The 20,661-nt window shown below is 40.7% G+C and overlaps 2 protein-coding genes across 2 annotated transcripts; one reads left to right on the top strand and one right to left on the bottom strand.

The window, feature by feature from the left end:
- Positions 1 to 764: 764 nt before the first annotated feature.
- LOC310963641 (E3 ubiquitin-protein ligase MARCHF6-like) lies at positions 765 to 16,868 on the top strand. The gene is made up of 25 exons (XM_083936529.1): positions 765 to 1,088; positions 3,174 to 3,273; positions 6,600 to 6,673; positions 6,919 to 7,062; positions 7,536 to 7,608; positions 8,093 to 8,261; positions 8,756 to 8,945; positions 9,863 to 9,924; positions 10,059 to 10,091; positions 10,184 to 10,235; positions 10,523 to 10,581; positions 10,680 to 10,760; positions 10,907 to 10,975; positions 11,316 to 11,390; positions 12,375 to 12,509; positions 12,613 to 12,833; positions 13,122 to 13,259; positions 13,354 to 13,573; positions 14,110 to 14,179; positions 14,408 to 14,589; positions 14,960 to 15,094; positions 15,227 to 15,316; positions 15,568 to 15,700; positions 16,115 to 16,250; positions 16,342 to 16,868. The coding sequence occupies exons 1-25, from the start codon at positions 1,070 to 1,072 to the stop codon at positions 16,427 to 16,429; spliced, it is 2,748 nt and encodes a 915-aa protein (XP_083792655.1). The 5' UTR covers positions 765 to 1,069; the 3' UTR covers positions 16,430 to 16,868.
- A 166-nt stretch (positions 16,869 to 17,034) lies between these two features.
- LOC310963668 (arylamine N-acetyltransferase, pineal gland isozyme NAT-10-like) lies at positions 17,035 to 18,366 on the bottom strand. Its single transcript, XM_083936561.1, has one exon. It carries the CDS (start codon positions 18,271 to 18,273, stop codon positions 17,419 to 17,421), a length of 855 nt encoding a protein of 284 aa, XP_083792687.1. The 5' UTR covers positions 18,274 to 18,366; the 3' UTR covers positions 17,035 to 17,418.
- Positions 18,367 to 20,661: the final 2,295 nt, after the last annotated feature.

Consider the following 20,661-nt stretch of genomic DNA (forward strand, 5'->3'; position numbering starts at 1 on the left):
ATTATAGGAAAACTGTAAAACATATAAAAGGGGAAAAGATGCAGCTGTAGAGGTCCAAGTCTTGCGTACCGTTTAAAGTTGGAAAGAAGTCTGCAGATGGAAGTATGTGAAACTATAGGCATTTCATTTTTTAAGGATTTAAAGCTGATCTCCATTGGTTTGTATTATAAAAAAGTGGAAAAATAAGAAAATACATTAAAATGTAAAAAAGGCAGAAAAAAAGTTGAAAATCAGCAAAAAGGAACTAAAAAGTTGAACATTTTGATAGTTGAAGGGTTTTTGTAGCTGAAAGTATGCAGCAGCTAAAGGGGACTGAAAACGTACGGAAGTAGTATGCGGAATAATAATAATAGACCATAGGATAACATAGGTTCATCCAAATCAACAAAGATACTAAAACATAGAAAAGGGAATGAAGAATAAGAAAAACAAAAAACATATGGGGTTCTGCTATACTAGCCTAAATAATATAATAGTTTTTTTTAAATTATTATTATTATTGTGTTTAAATATTATTTAAAATCTGAATCTTTAAAATGTTAAAGGAGGTTAGTTTTTTTGGGCCAAATCATTTTATGGATGTAGTATTTTGCTATGAAAATGATGAAAATACACCACGACAAGCGCTCCTTTTAATAACCGTGTTACGGTTGTTATGGAAGTTTCACTGCCGTAAAACTTGAGCCGCTGTGGCAAAGTGAAACTGTTATGACAGGAGCTATATCCGTGACGTTAGCGCATGCGTTAGCCAGTGGAGCTAGCCATTTGTCTCCCAGGCTTAAACTGTCATTTCAGCAAATACATAGGATGTAACGTTTATTGTTTTACATAAAAATAACACCGTAAAAATAAAACAGTTGGCGGTGAACACAGACTGGATGTGAGACAGCAAAGCACCGGAGGTCAGTCTGTGGAGAAACCATTTTATGATTGTCAATGCATCCGACAAATAAGGATACACTCGTCTCGCTAGCTTAATTTAGCTAGCTGAACGACATTGTCTGTGTCGTGGATGGGTTCGCTCTAAGTTCCTCCTGGAAGAAACGGTGACCGGTGCCTAGCGACCATCATGGATACGGCCGAGGAAGGTAAATCACTAACTAACTAACTAACTAACTAAAGACGTGTTGTTTCCCTGTTGCGGTTAACTAGCGTTAGCATCGTGAGTGCATCACCGCGAACCTGCTGCTGAGCTGGCCTGCTAGTGCCTAACTTAGCTGAATAGCATCGCTTAGTAGTAGTGTGAGGTTGCAACATGACGGCTAAACGTTGTTTTAATGCAGCCGAGCTCCATATAAGAGCATACAGTGAAGCAGCAATGTAACGTTAATAGAGGGAGTGTAGAAACCCCTATAAGTTACTGGTGATGTCATCAGTCTCCTGATGAATGGCCAAGTGGATAAACGAGTTTAACTCACTTAGATGCATGCGCGTATATCAGAGATATTCAACGGGGGTCTGGGGCCCCTGGGGGCGTCAGCCAAATATATAGTTTGGTCACTCTTTGAAAGGCTTGTTTTCATTACATGACAATATGCCTTAACATGAATCCAACATATTATTAGAATCACAATCAGAATCAGCTTTAATGGCCAAATGTAACACACAAGGAATTTGACTCATCTCAATTTACAAACACAGAAGACATACGGCTAAAAACAAACAAACACGTAAATATATTGTACAGATATAGATGTAGTTAATGCAAATATAAATCTGCCTTTTTGTGAAATTAAGAAACATTTAATTTACACCTCACTGATGATAGAGATGCACAATCCATTTTTTTCCAATCCGATACGATACCTGGGCTCAGCGTATCGGCCGATACCCGATACTGATCCGATTCTACTGTTGAATAAATTAACCGTATACTTTGCCATGTGAGTGAAGGCATCAGGCTTGACATAAACATATAGCCGTGTTAAAAAAGGTAACAAATTGACACGGATATAGATGTACTTGTTATTATTTATTAACAAATGACAAAGTGTACTTTAGCAGCAAAAATAAATAACACCTGCATGTGTTTATTTATTTGGGATGACTTTCCTTGCGGGACTTTCTTTCCTTGCGGGAGTCAAGTCTAAGTCTGAATCTATGTAAAGTGCACTGCAAACAGATATTTTAAAATGTAATCAAAAATATAGCAGCTGCCTGAAACCCGACAAACACTGACTTAATTAACTTGCTGTGTATAATATTAATTAAAAAGAACTGACTGGATGGCAATGCTGGATCGGCCACAGTCATATCTTACCGATACCAATATCTGATCCAGCTAATGAGTCAGTATCTGAGCCGATATCGGTGCATCTCTAATTAATGAAAGGCTTACTGGCCTTAGGTAATGTAGTCACGACTACATGGTTAAGTATGAAGTATTCACAGTTAGGGTTGCAAAATTCTGGGAATTCTCCAAGTGAGAAACTTTCCATGGGAATTGATAGAAATGTATGGGAATTAACAGTTTATAATAATAAACCTGTAACCTTAAATATAGGTGGGGAAATTTATATTTAGCATAATCTTGACTAAGACAACCAGATTTCATGCAAGTAAGCTTGGGAATATCTATGCTATATCTCAATCACATGCACATAGCACACTGCTTACTACAGGGGTATCGATGCCACGCCCCCTACATGCACTGTGCATTCCTTCATCATTCATGTCGAATGATTTCTAGAGCCCTGTTGAGGCCACATTTTTAGCCCAGAGCACAAGACTATTGAAGCCACACATTTGACCTCAGTGGATTACTTAAAATGTCAGAATATTTCCAAAATTCCCCTGCTTAATTTACCATGGAAAACTTTTCTGGACATGTTCCGCCCCTTTGCAACCCTATCCACTGTGCCTTCCACATGTAGGCCTACGTTTAGTATAAAACCTGATGTTATATGAATATGTCAATAATTATTATTTTAACAACTTAGTATCATACGCAGGAGTAGTGGGTCCCTGCTCCATCTTTCTTTCAGCTAAGGGGTCCTTGGCCTAAAACACGTTGAAGATCCCTGATGTATTTGCTTATCTAAGTATCTGCCGTTTGAATCCTCATCCCAGAAGACACCTGTTTATTAACATACACTAGCCCGACCGCTACACTTTGACGATGGATATCATATACTAACTCAAATGTTATGTTTTGTGTGTGTTTGTGTTTGCAGCTGATATTTGTCGAGTGTGCCGCTCTGAGGGGACCCCTGACAAACCTTTGTACCACCCTTGTGTCTGCACTGGCAGTATCAAATTTATCCACCAGGAATGGTAAGTCACTGTGCTTGGCACTTAGCTCAGCTGTCATTAGTGACCTCCCGTATTTCTCTCCAGAATGGACACTGTGTTTACTTGTTGCATTGCCAGTCCAAAATTGTATGTTTTTATTTGCGTTCCTGTGCACGATTGAAGTAAAAAATAGACTGTGTAAAACTGGTTTTGAAGGTTTTTTTCATAGTGTTGTAATATGAATGCATTACGATTTAATATTTCTAAAAGACCACAGTATTATGGTAAACACGCTTCCATTTCGCATAGTTGATCCTTTCATGAAAGGAGGCGGAACAGATTCACCCAGGTTGAATAGTATTCCAGATTTGTAGCCCTATGTGTGGTATTGACATGGTGAAAACAATACAGCCTTTTCAGGTATTTTGGAGTGTTTTTTTTGTTGTGTTTGTGTGTTGGGTCAGGTGCATGGAAATCCCCAGGCAGAAGCAAAGGCAAGGCCTGGATTGTTCTGTGGTAATTGTTAGACCTCAGTCTCTTAGTTCACGTCCAATGTCCACCGCCACAAGGTTTAGAATAACAGTCTATTCTTTCTGGATTGTATAGTTGTACTGAGTATAGGCAGGCTGCAGCTAACCATGTCTATGTTTAATTACTTACTAATTAAAAATCAAATGCAGACAAACCCCAAGCTCCGATAGCAGTCACACCCAATGTACCGTATTTTCCGCATTATAAGGCGCACCACATTATAAGGTGGACCTTCAATGAATGGCTTATTTTGAAATATATAAAGCGCACCGCATTATAAGGCACATAGAATAGACGCTACAGTCGAGGCTGGGGTTACGTTAAGGACCGCCTCTAAATTCATTGATGTTAAGTTCGCGTGCTAGCGCTGTTGCCTTCAGTCGAATAGTGATTGTACTGACACTTCTACTTGCTGCTCTCTGTTCAACAACCCACTGTTCGAGTTTGTCCTCCAACTGTAGCCATCTCGCTCTGTTCCCTCGGAAACTAGTCTTCTTTACTTGGCGCAGGTCATCTTGTTGCTTCCTCCACTTCCGCACCATTGATTCGTTGATGTTAAACTCTCTCGCTGCTGCTTTATTCCCGTGTTCTACTGCGTGACTAATGGCCTTGAGTTTAAACTCTGCGTCGTAAGCGTGTCTCTTAATAGGAGCCATTTTGGAGTCTTTACACAAACACACAAATGGAAATGAAACGGCACGCTTCGCGCAGTCGTATATCTCAACATGCACCGCGTTACTTCTTCCACAGGGGGAAAATAGAGTCGGTGACTACTTACCATAGTTGCGAGACCTGTTGTGGCTCAATATTGGTCCATATATAAGGTGCGCCGGATTATAAGGCGCACTGTCGACTTTTGAGAAATTTGAAGGTTTTTAGGTTCGCCTTATAGTGCGGAAAATACGGTACTATAGACTGCAGACATTTCATTGTTTAGAGTGACATGCTTAGCAATGTGTCAGAGAGTCTTAATTAGCAGTACAGGTTGTTTTCTTTCTCTTTACACACGTATATCACAATATGTGTTACACTGTGTTTGTTGCTTTTGAGCTGGTCAACCAGATCATACGCATAGTTTCTCACAGAAAACCCAGCGGTTGTGGACCTATACTGCCCATCTTAGTACAACGTTTAACTTTTTAACAAACTAGACAAGAATAATTGTGTTCAGTCATGGGAGAAAACATGATGAATTTTCAGAGGAGGAGCAGAGTGGAAACTTTAAAGACTTTAAGTTGAATTGCAACTTACACATAACACTATTCTGTCTTTAATGCTGTTGGAATCAGCCAGTGCAATGACTCCCTTACATAACCCAGTTGTTTATTACAGTGTCTAGCCTATGTCACAGGGAGCTGGGGGGTTGTTATTATGGGCAACATACAAACACAAATCAGCGCAGAAATAACTGATACGCACTTTTTGTCAGTTAACGTGAGTGTTTTTCCATGGCTAAAACATGATAAGTGCTCATAGTCAGTGTCTGCTGGGTCCAGAGATCCTTGTGAGGTCCTGACATGACATCATATCCTTGTGTAATCATAGCACTGGTTAAAAAAAAAAAAAAGAGAGAGATTGTATTTGGCCAGCACTATAGACCTAGACAATGTTAACATCCCAGACTGGGGTGTAAATCTGCAACACAGGAGTTATTTCTACAGACAGGATGTAGTTGGATCTTGTTAATTCCAAGGCCTTGTCAATAGAGACCATTTGGGAGAGTTACCAGTAAAACCAGTTGAGAACACACACACAAACACACACACACACACACACACACACACACACACACACACACACACACACACACACACACACACACACACACACACACACACACACACACACACACACACACACACACACACACACACACACACACACACACACACTTTTAAAGATCCCTCTGCAATAAAGATCAGTTTTTAACTTGGTAAACGGATAGTTCGGCTTTTTTGAGGTGCGGTTGTATGAGGTGCTTATCCAAAGTCTGTGTATTGCCTACAGGGTGGTTAGCACTTCGCAGTTTGGAGAAGCAGACAGGAGTACCAACTGAAGCTGCTGTGGATGGGGGCAAAAAAAACTTTAATCACCTGAATAAGGCCCACCTTAAACCATACATATCAGTTTACGTGTACGCTTTATTCAGAATATTTTCAGCGCTTTACCATGCGATCAGACAGCCCTTTCCGTCGGCACTAAATTTTCTCTACGTATAAGCACAACTGTGCCGTGCACTGTATTACACTGTACACCAGCTGTTGGAGTCAGACTTTCCCCAGTTTATGTAATAAACTAATACAAGAAAATGATGAGTGATTATGACAGTGACAAATAAATACCATTCCCTTTGAAAACGAGAGGACACCTTTATGATGGTAAACTTCTGTGGGAAACTGGAGGAAAACATTGTCTGACAGCAAGGTAAAGTGGCACAATTATTCTAAATATATCATACATTCAAACTTAAACGGATTTTTAAGTGTGTCTCTTTAACGTGGCAAAAATAAGCTGCTGCCCCTGTCGGCAGCAGTAAGTTGGATAGCTTCCGTGTTGGGACTCCTGCCTGCTTCTCCAAACTGGCTGTTCTTTCCGTTATCTATTGCACACATACCCCATTCACACTGACACTTGTTGCGGGGTTGTTGCTCGTTTATTATGTCCCACTGTCTGTGCGAAAGCTTCAGAAACTGAATGGGTGGACAGAACTGTTACGCCTCTTAGCCGCAACAGTGCTGAGCCGACATCTGTGAATGGGAAAGCCGACAAGCAGTACATGTTGTGGGTCCTTGAATTTTGCACTACTTTTGACCGTCTAAATGTTTCTTTTTTTTTAGTTTGGTCCAGTGGCTGAAGCACAGCAGGAAGGAGTACTGTGAATTATGCAAGCACAGATTTGCTTTCACACCAAGTGAGTACTTTTGGCATTGATGAATCATCCCCTTGAACATATTCAACAGGCTCAGGTTTCCTAAACAAGCCTTGCAGATGGGGCCAGATATGGTTCTTTTTGTAACAGTCCCTTTTCAATGCGGTTATTCATTTATTGAAAGTACATTTTAAACATTATTTTGAATCATTTTTCAAACATTAAACACAAAAAATTAAATATTATTTAAATGTCTCTGGTTGACTCTTTCCCTCTTTCCACTTCAGTCTACTCCCCAGACATGCCCTCACGCCTGCCCATCCAGGACATCTGCGCCGGCTTGCTGACCAGTGTGGGCACAGCCATCCGCTATTGGTTCCATTACACACTGGTGGCCTTTGCATGGCTCGGGGTGGTTCCTCTCACTGCATGTAAGTAGAGACAAACTGGATGTGTACACAAGGCCACAGTGATCTGACACTGGATTACACCTTTTTTTTTTACAACTCATATCCATTGTTTCATATCTTAAGCATGTATTTCTTCTCTTTCTTCATTGATTCATCAGACAAATGAGGGTTAATAGGTTTTATCTGATCTTAGCTAATCAATTTGTTTCATAAGTTTGAAAGTCGATGTTTTGTGAACTGGCCATGATCAAAGCCTAACATATTATCTCATGTTCATGGTTTAACATGATCCAGAGATTAACCACTTTAGTCCCGTTACGTAAGAGGTAATTAGTGCATGTTTCAAGTCTCCCTCAGTTCTGAATGTAAAATGATGTCTAGATCTATTTCATTCTCAGATATTGTCTAAGTTGTAACAATGCTTTTCTTTATGGAACATTTTAAATGAATTTAATATATGCAAAATGACACTCCTTATGTGGTCTCTGTCTCAGGTCGCATCTACAAGTGTCTGTTTACCGGCTCTGTGAGCTCACTTTTGACACTGCCGCTGGACATGCTCTCCACGTGAGTGATGATAACATACCAGTATCCTCCTACTACTAGGGCTGCATGATGAGAGGAAAATATCTGAGACTGCAATTATTTTGACTCACAGTGCTATTTATCCACGATTTGGGGGGAATGATTTTGCCTCATTATTCTAAAAATCCATTAAAGTGGTGTGAATTTGTATCTGTACCAAACAAAGATTTTTTTTTTTCTTTAAGTCTGTAGAATACAACTTGTAGGCTGGGAAACTCTGCAGCACTACAATATTTCATTCAGAATGTTTTTTTTTTCATTGCACCCCCCTGTGATTTGGATATTTCACTAGTCCGTATTGTGATTTCACTAAAATTGTATAATTGTGCAGCCCTACCTACTACACACTACTAAAGCTAATGTTAGTCTCTTCTCGCTGTTTATTCTCTTCATTTCCATATAGCTTTTTTAAAGGCCTATATCAGGGTTTTTGTATGATAAAGGGTTTGTCTTTGTGCTCCTGCAGAGAGAACCTGCTTGCAGATTGTCTACAGGGTTGCTTCGTGGTCACCTGCACGCTGTGTGCATTTATCAGCCTGGTGTGGCTCCGAGAACAGATAGTCCATGGTGGCGCTCCCCAGTGGTTAGAGCAGCACCAGCCAGCGCCACCTAATGCAGCTGGACAAGCCAATGAGGTACTTTGATTGACTGATTGCCAATAAGGCAAAGCAATTTATATTTGTTTAATATAAACATTTTTTTTTAAATCAACAGGAAAAATAATTGTTCAATGACCCTGTATTCTGGCAGTACACTTCCCTGATATTCATACATTCAATCTTAACTCAAGTGAGGGGTGGGCGATGATCCAAATCTTCTAACCCGATACAGGTCATTTCACATCTTGAAAACAATTTATAGCATGGTAAAGCATGCTTTTTGACAATGTTATAAATTAATAGTCTATATTAAATGACCACATTTTAAATCATTGTTGTCCTAATGACGTAAATATTGCTGTAACGCAGTTCAGCTAGTGGTTTTTCAACATTGTGATAAAAATATTTTTGTATCTTTTTGATGATGCATATCGTCATAACGCCCGGCAATACCACACACATATCCCAAAAATCACCCTTACGGTCAACTCCCTAAGTTAAAGCCATGCATCCTTTCCCCTCACCCTCAGGCACAAGCTGCTGGTCAGGAGGCAGCTGATGAGCCCCCTGCAGCCCAGCCAGCCCCTGCTGATCCACCAGCCCAGAATGAAGCAGAGCCTGAGCCCCCTGATGTTCCCCCAGACCAGGGTGATGACCCAGAGCTGGAAGAAGAGGAGGGAGCAGCAGCTGAAGATGCTGACCCCAACAATGGAGCACAAGGTTGGAATTTGATAAAGAAATGAATCACAATCAGAGTTCCCACTTTTTCTGGTAGTTGTAGTTTAATTTTGGTCAGTACTAAAGAGTTGTCAGGCTGTTTGATATGTTTTCATCTGTATATAAATAGCAAAAAGAACAAACAACCACACCCGAAACAGACAGATCACAGAAACCGAAATTAAAACAAAACACATACATCATAGCGTATTCAAGATTAGATAAATGGAACAGACCACTCGCAGAGCAATGAGTTTATATTTCCATGGCAACATATCCACATCGTTTAAATAATATCATTCATTTTAAGACAGCCATTAGGAAACACAGTGATTATGTTCAAGAATGACACACATTTTGTTTTCTGCCTGGTCACATTTTATAGAGATATGCTGGAATGCCTTACCCTTACACAATGATCAGTTCATGCACAAATGGCAGTCATGAATAAAGTGTTTCCAAAATGCTTCTTCTCCACATGGTTGCATGGTTCCTTTTTGCAACAGAAAACGACAGGGCCTTTTGAAATGCACTAAAACACGGTACCACCGCCTTTGGAGCATACGATTAATTTGATATAATTATGTGTCACAACGCTATCCGTAGGACTCATATTCCACTTATTTGTTTTTGCTGTGGTTAATGGACTGATTTTACAGCAGGCTAGGCAAAACAACAGGCTGATAATTAATTGTAAGTGTATTATACATTATTGTAGCTGTGGGGTGTCCCCACAGCACACAAATGATTGCCGTGGAAAACCCACATAAAAGGTTGTTTTGTAAACACATTTCCCCGACCTGCATCAATGATGTAATGGTAAAAGCATTCAAGTATTACATTCTGTCTTTTATAAAAGCCAACCCAAAAACAATTGACCAGTCCAACACAATAACAATAAAGTTAATGTGTCTCTGTAGATGACATGAACTGGAATGCTTTGGAGTGGGACAGAGCAGCGGAGGAGCTCACCTGGGAAAGGGTAACTCTGCATGACAGTACTGATCTCCAAACACTGCCGTCCCTAGTACACAATTTACAAAACTCTTTATCTGAGGTGTTTTTCTGTTTGTGTACTTTACGAAGCACTTCAAATCTTTACAATTCCCCTTTTAGATGCTTGGTCTGGATGGTTCTCTGGTGTTTTTAGTAAGTCTTTATATCCATAATGGTCCATTGTTTACACTTTTGTTATGATGACTTTGTAAGTTAAAATCATACTTGTGTATTTTGTCTTGTAGGAGCATGTTTTTTGGGTAGTGTCTCTCAACACACTCTTCATCCTGGTCTTTGGTGAGTTGACTAACACAATGTTTATCATAAGCATAATGATTGAATTTATTTAAAGATTAAAAGTACAGCATAAATGTGCACACCAGTACAGTAGTTACATTCATCTAGGACTAAAACACAATAAAACCTCAAAGGCTTAGTTCCATTAGTATATGATCTTTTCGGCATACCAATAGCTTAGACATATTATGTAATGATAGCAGTAGTGCAGGTTGATCACATTTGTCTTTAATAGTTTATATGCCACAATGGGAAAATGTCTTTTTTTTGTCTTTTTACTCATTCAGCATTTTGTCCCTACCACATTGGGCACTTCTCTGTTGTGGGTCTTGGCTTTGAGGAATATGTAAGAATCTCCTCTTATCAACTCTGCATTATTATGCAATGGTGCGTCTCTGGAACTGAGGTTAATCACTTGACTACGTCTTTGTACTCTTTCTTCAGGTCCAAGCCTCCCACTTTGAGGGCTTAATCACAACCATTGTGGGCTACATACTGCTGGCCATGACACTCATCCTTTGTCATGTATCCTTCTGTCACCATCAATCCCCTGTCCTCTACTGACATTTCAAACCTAAGGAAAACAGAATTGCATTATAAAGAAAGATGATGTATGTGAAATGTATTCTGTTACGTCTGTGCAAATGTGTGATCCTTAATGGCTTGCTCAGGGATTGGCTGCTCTGGTCAGGTTCCAGCGCTCTCGACGTCTCCTGGGAGTCTGCTACATTGTTGTCAAGGTAACGCCTCTAAGTGCATTTGTTTAACTCCTGTCTGCACCATCTTGTGTGGAAATATAGACAGGAGTGTTCACTTACGGAGATATACTACTTAATGCTGAATCTGAGCACACAAAAACTGAAGGATAGCAATAATTTAATACGTTATTACCAAAATAATAATGACAATAAATAGTCAGGCTTGAGGTGGCCATGCCCCTTTAAAAATGCCTGGAACTGAATGAGATAAAAAATGTTAGTTTAATGTATTGCAACCCCTTTCATTAGATATTCCAAGTTTTTAAATGTATCTACATAAGGTGTAAAGTGATACTGAAACACACGTCTGTGTCCATTACAGGTCTCTCTGCTGGTTGTTGTGGAGATTGGTGTTTTTCCACTCATCTGTGGCTGGTGGCTTGACATCTGCTCTTTAGTAAGACCTTGCTCTATTTCTTTTTCTGACTTTCAGTATGTGTGTTAAATTATATCATTATGGACTTGGGAAGCCCCAACTCCTCACATGTATCTGCATTATTAATTAAACTGGTGTAATGTTAAGACTTATATTAGTATCATGGCTTTAGGAGTTTCAGTGCTGGTTGTCTAATTTTCTGAATTTACCTCTCTTCCCTATGACATTTCAGACATGCTGTTTTAACACATGTACTGTGACTTTTAACAGGGCTGAGACAGAGAAGCCGATGCTGTTGATCACACAGTTCATACATTTACCACAGGAAAACAGAAAACAAACTGACTTTGAAAACAGGAGGGGAGTCACATATACCTCTGTGTTGTGGCTCTCATTCTCTTTGTCTGAATGCAATATTACTTCCTCACATTCACGTTAAAAAAATGATGTTCACTTTAATGGAAACACAGCTCCAGTGGGTATTTTTTCATGAGCTTGTACCGAGCCAATCAACCTGCCTCAGAACAGGTGGAGCAGAAGTGGTACCATATCCCTCCTGCTCTGCAGCTGTTCACCTGTGAAAATGATCTAATTAGCCTCCAAATGAACTGCGTTGATTAAGCCATCTTTCTCATTTCAGTTTGTCCACAAATTAAATGATGGTTTAGTCTCTGCTACAGTTCTGTTTTTAGAAGTTGTAACAAACATGTAACATTCAAGACATCTATGTTAGCCACCGTATTTAAAAGTAAATAGATATAACAGCATTACATAAATGAACAATGCAAATACGCAATATGAGACTTACCTTTGAGCAGCAGCTGAGGAAGCCTTCAGCCCGCATGTACTGTCAGAAATGAATTGATTTTTGTCTAATTTTAATCTGTTAAGCATATGGCATGTGCGAATGTAATTCATAGCACATTTTGTATTCTAGCCAACTGTGCAAAGACAAGTAATTAGCATGCATCATCCTGGAACAATTGCTGAATTTACTTCCTGCAGGAGATGTTTGATGCCTCCCTGAAAGACCGAGAGTTGAGTTTTAAATCAGCCCCTGGTACCACCATGTTCCTGCACTGGCTTGTGGGAATGGTCTACGTCTTCTACTTTGCTTCTTTCATCCTCCTTCTGAGAGAGGTACGATCAATAATAATCAATAATAACAAACGGACAATAAAGTTTGCTTTTCTTCTTTCCTGAGTTTCTGTAATGCTAACTTTGATTGCTGCATATCCATCAGGTGCTGAGGCCAGGAGTGCTGTGGTTTCTGAGAAACCTCAATGACCCAGATTTTAACCCAGTGCAGGAAATGATTCACCTGCCCATCTACAGACACCTGCGGCGGTTCATCCTGTCCGTGGTTGTGTTTGGCTCCATCGTGTTGCTCATGCTGTGGCTGCCCATCAGGCTGATCAAACTACTGCTGCCCACCTTCCTTCCATACAACGTCATGCTCTACAGGTAACAAGCAGGCATAATAAAGTTATAGGTCACTAAACAATAAATTGTGTTAAACCACTTGCACCTCAGGCCAGATAGCAACAATATCTTAACACAGTAGATCTTGAACAAAAGAGGAAATATTGATCGCAAGTCCAACATCAAGGTCTGATGAAACATACAAGCTGCCATGACTTATCCATTTTGAGCACATGCTTCAAGAAACAAGAAGTGCTCAGTGTTACCATGCGTTTCATGCCCTGGCACACGTTGTTGAAGTGGCTTTTTTTCTGACCTCTTTCCCCTCAGTGATGCCCCTGTCAGCGAGCTGTCTCTGGAGCTATTATTACTCCAGGTCGTGCTGCCAGCTCTATTGGAGCAGGGACACACTCGCCAGTGGCTTAAAGGCCTGGTCAGGGCCTGGACAGTCAGCGCTGGATATTTACTGTAAGTCAATAAGTTTGAATACACTTTAACATATTCTTGTTTCCACTAATCTTAATAAGCCCCTGATTTTCCAAACATATCTCTACCTCCACAGAGACCTCCACTCCTACCTCCTCGGAGAGCAGGAGGACAATGATGCCAACCAGCCTGTAAACAACAACAATAACAACCCCCCTCCTGGCCACCATAACAACAATAACAACCCTGCCCCCGCTGTTGGCGAGGGGCTGCATGCAGCCCATCAGGCCATTCTGCAGCAAGGGGGACCAGTTGGATTCCAGCCTTACCACAGACCCCTTCGCTTCCCATTCAGGGTAAGGGTCCCGTGGTTTTTGAACTCTTTTCACTGTCGTTTCGGGAGCTGTCTCCATGTTGTATTACTGTTTTTTTTTAAATTATTATTATACTACCTGCTATTGTATGGTTGATCTTGTTACTGTATATTCATGTTTGTTAAGATACTTATGCACTACACTTAATAAATGTTAGTCCAAATGTGTAATCATTCCTATTGAGTGTAACAGAAGCTTTAGGCTTTTTCTCTCTTAAAAAAACATGCAAGTGCCACCTAGTATTTGTGGTTTGCTGCGCAGATTTAGAAGTCTGCCAACGCGTAGGTACCATTCACTGTACATCTTAGGCCATACAACTCAGCTTCAGTTATTATAATCATCCTTCATGTTAAATTCTTGATTTTTTTTCTCTTGAATTTTCCTATGTATTCCAATTGTTGTGTATCATATTAGAGACATTTCTATATTGTTACAAAGAATGATCATAATCAGATATATCCAAGCTTGGTTACTTCATTATATTAACTTTTATTCTAAAACCGTCCTCTTTTCTCCAGATTGTGTTGCTGATAGCATTCATGTGCATCACTCTGCTGGTGGCCAGTCTGGTGTGCCTAACCCTACCAGGTAAGTTGGTTGGCATTGAAGACAACCAGCAATTTCTTTTCTATTTTGCAGACCTACACCCAAACCATAATTAAAGGGTAAATCTATATATATGCATGTCTCTGCTGTTTCCGAGGTTCTTTTTTTTAAGTTCCAGCTCAAATAGTAATTCACTTCTTCGTCACCCAGACTTGAGGATCACTCTAAAGTTGTAGAGAGGTCATGTTTGTTTTGTCATGTGTGTTTCAGTGTTCACCGGGCGCTGGCTGATGTCCTTCTGGACAGGAAGCTCCAAAATCCACGAGCTGTACACAGCAGCGTGCGGCCTGTACGTCTGCTGGCTGTCTCTCCGCGGAATCACTGTGCTTCTGGCCTGGATGCCCCAGGGACGCACCGTCATCGCACGCAAAGTCCAGGAGTGGACGCTCATGGTGGGTATTTAAGCAGCCTCTTTGGTTGGCCAACACCGAAAGACGGCAGCAGAGTGGTATTGTAATAAGTTGCTCTCTTTTCAGCTATTAGATTGTCTAGAGGTGGAACTTAATGCAATGTTTTCTGTTAAATGGCTGGTTGGTTGATACAAAATCGTTAGCCGATATCCAAAATTTGCCGGCCTCTGCCAAGTAAGTAATATCAAAACCTTGACGTTAACTTCTGCAGTGCTGCAGCAGTTATGTCCCATGAAAGAAGAAATTAGGTTCCATTAAATTGGAATAACTTCCCATACTTGTTCCCTTAATATGTTGAAATGTAAACATTTTACAGTTATGTTCATTGTATAGCATTACGTTGTTTGTGCAGATTCTGAAGACCCTGGTTGTAGCTCTGCTGGTCGCTGGAGTCATCCCGCTGCTACTGGGCCTGCTGTTTGAACTGGTCATTGTGGCTCCACTCAGGGTCCCCTTGGACCAAACACCCCTCTTCTACCCTTGGCAGGTATGATGAACTGTGTTGAATGGGTATTTCTGCCTTTTTCTATCCCTCCACAGAGACTTCCTTAAGTAACTCATTGTTGTGTAGGTATTGTTATTGTCCATGTTCATCCATTGATCTCTCTGTTATCTACAGGATTGGGCTCTTGGAGTGCTCCACGCCAAAATCATCGCTGCCATCACTCTCATGGGACCTCAGTGGTGGTTGAAGACCGTTATTGAGCAGGTGGGTTTTCAGGTGGATATTGCGCTTTTGACCAACAAGTATACACTGCTCTAAATAAGAAATGGCTTAAAGTCTTATAGCGTGATCAGAAACAAATACATAAATACAATCTTGACCGTGCACTGCTGTTACACTGTAGTTAAATTTGTGTACAGTATATAAAAAGAGTAGCGGGCCGGTTAAAGAGAGGAGAAGGAAGGGTATCGGTTCCATTGTAGCTGTACAATAATAACTGTAAACATTCTCCTCAGGTTTACGCAAACGGCATTCGCAACATCGATCTCCAGTTCATCATCCGTAAACTGGCCGCTCCAGTCATCTCAGTCCTGCTGCTGTCGTTGTGCGTGCCATATGTGATCGCTGCCGGGATGGTTCCTGCTGTGGGTGAGTGTCTGAGTATATGTGAATCAATTGGGAGGTTTATTATTTTTAAATGTTGTTATTTTCTCTGTTTCTTCTTGGTTCAAGGTTTTTTCTTTCAAAACTGGAGTACCAACCTAAGACACAAATATCAGTAAATACCCTCTACTTTGCAGAGTAATTCATACAATATCTGTTGCAAAAGGAGAGGAATAAAGCAATTGACTCGCTGACTTTAAAAGATACTTTACCCATTTTAGTCCACGTTTGTGTCATGGCAATCCACTTAAAGCCCCCCCATTCGATTAATCCTGTGAATGTGCTATGAGTTATAAAGTAACATCAGATTATAGAGGTTTCTCCAAGAAACTACGTCCTTACTTATCTCCAGATGGCGTTCACAGGAATCATTTTAACTGAATTTCATTACTTTTACAGGAGTTACACCAGAGATGGAGATTCTGATGCAGAGGAGAATCTACCCATTCCTCTTGATGGTGGTCTCACTCATCGGCATCCTGTCCTTCCAGATCCGTCAGTTCAAACGCCTTTATGAACACATCAAAAATGACAAGTAAGGATCTTAAAGCGCATCAGTAGAACGCATCATGTATTTCACAATTAGTGGGTTGTTATTGTTATCGTGATAATCTCTGTCTTTACAGGTACCTGGTTGGGCAGAGGCTTGTTAACTACGAACGGAAAGCTGGGAGAGCAAGCTCAGTCCCGCCCTCCAACCCTGTCGCAGAGTAGATTTTTGTCACTCGTTGCCACATTTTTGCACCTGTGTACATCATGTCTCCCCCTTACTCTCCCAACCTTTTTGATTTTCAACTCAGTCCTTGGACCGTAATCGATTTGAATCTCCTGTGGATCTTTGAGAAGTTTGACGGAGGTCGTTCAATTTCTTGAATGGCTTTTCATGCCCATGGGATGGGAAAATGTATTATAATCATGGGACAGCTGAGTAACAGACAGGAGCGTGAGGGTTAGAGGTTTGATTTGAATCTCAACATTTGTATTGTCGTTCATGCCTTGCTTTGTAAAGTGCTACCTGATAATTGTACATGTGTAAATACTTTGAACGCAGACTTTGTCTTAAAAAAAAAAAAAAAGACGGATATGGATTAATGTAATGACCATTGTACATCTTAAAAGTGTATGTATAATTTATTAAATCAGACTGACAATTTATCTTTTTTGTTGCATGCGTACTCGAGTTGAACAAAACCCTGTATACATGGTCGTTGTTTTACAGGGGGGGATTTGGGAGTGGCTGTTTTTTAATCGAACCTGAGAGTTAAAAATGACTTTAAAGGGTCCCATATTCTATACAATTAAGTTGGTTATAAATCCAGGTTGAGGTTCTATATAAATACTGCGAAAGTATCAAAACAAAAGTCCGTGTTCAGAAACTGTGTCTCTAGGCGAGCCTTCAGGACTCACGTACAGTCGTGATTTCACAAGTGCTGCTACAGTGCCGTTACAATCATACCCCGGCTTCAATGGAGGTGCAGACAGTACAGATGTGGAAGACCCAGGAACGCAGACCAATCGGAGCAGACTAGAGGGTGAATACAGGTTTATTCTGACAGACAGTATGAAAAACAATGTGTTGTTTTGAATAATAAAGCATTTCAACATGTTCTAAAAGAAAAACAAAATACAAGTATCAACTGGAAAATGAACACAATATGAGTCTTTTAAAATCTTGTATCAAAGTGTCCCTCGTGGAAGCATGATCAGTACATGACTGGTGGTGGTGTGATTGCCTCATCCTTTGGTATGAGTGGAGAATTTAGTACAACTCCAAATTGCTCTGCTAGAATACCAGGTATCTCCTCATCTTTGAGATCTCTGGTTGTGGTTCCCAACAATGTCTCCTCTGTTCCCTCTGTTGGAAATGTGGTGCTGGTCAGCCTGCGGCCCATGTAGGTGAGCTTTCCACCGGGTTTAAAAAGGGTGCAGAGGGACTTGCAAAAGAAGATGGAGCAGGGGGAGCTCTGGTGGTACTGGCACATCTCAGCAAAGTCCTCCAGACATCGAGGTTCAAGGGTGAACTTGTACATCTCTGTCCAGTCTCCATCTGCCCCTCTGTTCTCCAGAAAGTGCATCCCGAGAACATCCTTTCTGATGCGGTACACTCGGTGTCCCTGCTCTTGGGGCCCACTGGTCTCCAGTGAAATGGGGACAATGAAGCCCCGGACACCGAACCCCACGTCGCACAGCCAGCGCTGCCCGTCAAGGCTCACCATGAGGACCAAGTGGTCAAAAGGTGGCCCGTAGTAACCCGAGATGGAGTTCTTCACCTGGCCTGAGAGCAGAGTCACTCGGAAGCCCAGTTCGGACAGCAGCCAGGAGAAGAGGCCGTTGTTCTCAAAGCAGAACCCGCCTCGACGCTGCTTCACTATCTTGTCGTACAGAAAATGGAGGTCCAGTTGAACTCGTCCGCCGCTGTGCACCGTGAGGTTTTCAAACGGCACAGACAGCAGGTGACTGGTGTGAACCGACCGCAGTACCTCCAGGCTGGGCTCAGCTGGGCCAGCAAACCCAATGCGCGACAAATATGGCTCCATGTGCATTTCAATGGAAGTCATTTACGCTGTTTTAATGGGTAACGGGCAACTACTATGGCTTTTTTAACTACTGTGCCCCGTGACTAATAGCCAAGTCCAGAAAGGAGGAGGTCACCGGCCACCTTATCATGGTCCCTGTGTGTCGTGAAGTTTGTTGATGTTGCTTCCTGGTGTTAAGGGTAGGCTCAAAGTCCTAAGGTACACGCCCTGTGGTCAGCCTCTCCTCAGAGGCGGTTAAAGAGTATGTTGGGGCCCTGGGCAAAAAAAGTCAAAGGGGGCCCCTCAAGCCAGCATTTATCACCATTATGTTAAAAATAATCTGACACCACCAAGACAAAACCGTAATGTAAACTTTTTTGTTTTTAAAAGTGCACATTTTAGTTATTTTCAAAGTGAGTTATTTTCGAAATATGAATATGAACATTCAAAAACGTGTACGCTAATTCAAAACATTAAAGGTTGAATATGAGGAATCCTCATTAAAAACTATTTATATATATATATATATATTTTAAATAAACCCATGGGGCCTTTTGAGGGGTACAGAATGAAAGTATTGATTTTACATAAAAAAGATATATTTAGTCTGAATTAATATTTAATTTTTTTTTTTTTTACGGGTTTAACAATGGCTTTCTATCAAGTTCTGTTTACATTATACTAGCCAATAGCGTCTGGCATTGTGGGTTGCCATGGTTGTCTGTTGTTAGGTGCAGCTACTGTAGGCTGGCACTGGGTGACATGGAGTTTGCCAATCCTGCAGCAGCTTATTTGTCCCAGCTGCTGAGTGACCAGAGACAGGCAAAAATGAGTCTATATAGGCCGAGCATTCACTCCATTGACTGAGATAAAGCAGTTCAACGGCATTAAAACGTACGCCGAAATGGCTGCGTTTCCCCTTGATCGGTCCTAACTTTCATGTTTACTTAGCTGTAACTGTCAGTCAAGCTCCTGTGCAATACTTGTTTTTATGGTGTGATTTGCCGAAGAGGATGGCTTCAAACAGGCTCAAACAGACTGCGGTCTCCTGCAGGCTACAGGACCGGGTCTGACCAACCTGGCAACCTAAGTGTTGGAATTATTTTATGTTGTTGCGACTACGATCTTTAGACACAAGATGGCAGTGGTCTGCTCATTCTCCGTATTTAACAATAAAAAAAGAACAATAAAAACGGGTGGAGTCAGGTGGGTCAGGTCTCCAGCTGTCATTGCAAACGTTGTACATTGTCACTGCGCTCGTTTAAAGCTGGCCTGGGGCCGCAAGCAGTCACCTGCTGTGCCTGTTGGCAAAGGACAACTCTGTGGATACAACAACCATATATGGCTTGTCACTTTGTGTAAGTATATACAAAATTATAGGCTAAAGGTTGAGTGTGTTTTTGTGAATTAAAAAGCAGTAGTGAAAAATCATGGCAAAATGGTCAAATCCTGAATTACACTTTTTTCCAGACCATTTTTTAATCAGAAATTTTATTGATTGAAAATGATTTTCCTTGTTTTTCATGAATGTTAAATAAGGTGCCATGTAATAATATAAACTTTAATATAATAAACTAAAAGGATGTAGTAAAGAAGAGGAAAACAATGACAAGAAAATAAAACGAATATAATAAAATACAGAAATACAGGCAGAATAAACTTTTTTTTTAAAGTTATACTGTAATTATTCAACTATAACATTTGATTAATTATTTAATTATTTATCAAAATAGGTATATAGCCTATACACATATCGGGAATTCCTGCTGATGGTGTGTTACCTTAACGCAATCACCTGCACATATGCACATTTCAATTTTATATTACAGAAAATTACATTCCTCTTATATAGTTGTAATTCCTAAATTTATATATAAATTAAAATAATAAACCTAAAGGAATAAACCTGCCTGTCCGTAGCAGAATAGTGCACTTTAACGTTGCTCTTAGTGGTGGTACTTCAGAGAAACTGATATTTTCTGAGGTGGTACTACATGCACAAAGTTTGAGAACCACTGAACATATATGACAAATGATGTACAATTTAACATTTAAAGCCCCTGAACACCCACACAGGTGTTTCCAGTTATTCTGGCTGATTCGACCTCTGCTTGGGTTGAAGGTGGGCGGGGCTTTGAAAAGAATTTGATGAGAATTTATGAGGTCATAAATGTCCGTCTACCACTAAGAATGATAAAGGTGTACTTCGTCCCGCCTTAACAGGTGAAACAAAGCTCACAAGAGACTCGGGAAGATGTCAATCAATCCCAGTATCCATGCAGTCCTGAGAAAAGGTCTAATCAACCAGGTGAACTGAAAACACCTGTGTGGGTGTTCAGGGGCTTTAAAAACAACAGAGTTTAGTGCAGAAAGGGCAAATCACTGACCAGTATCCGACCAAAGTTTTGCAGAAACAAAAACATTAGTGAT

The sequence above is a fragment of the Echiichthys vipera genome, assembly GCF_963691815.1.
Source record: "Echiichthys vipera genome assembly, chromosome: 21".
NCBI lineage: Eukaryota > Metazoa > Chordata > Actinopteri > Perciformes > Trachinidae > Echiichthys > Echiichthys vipera.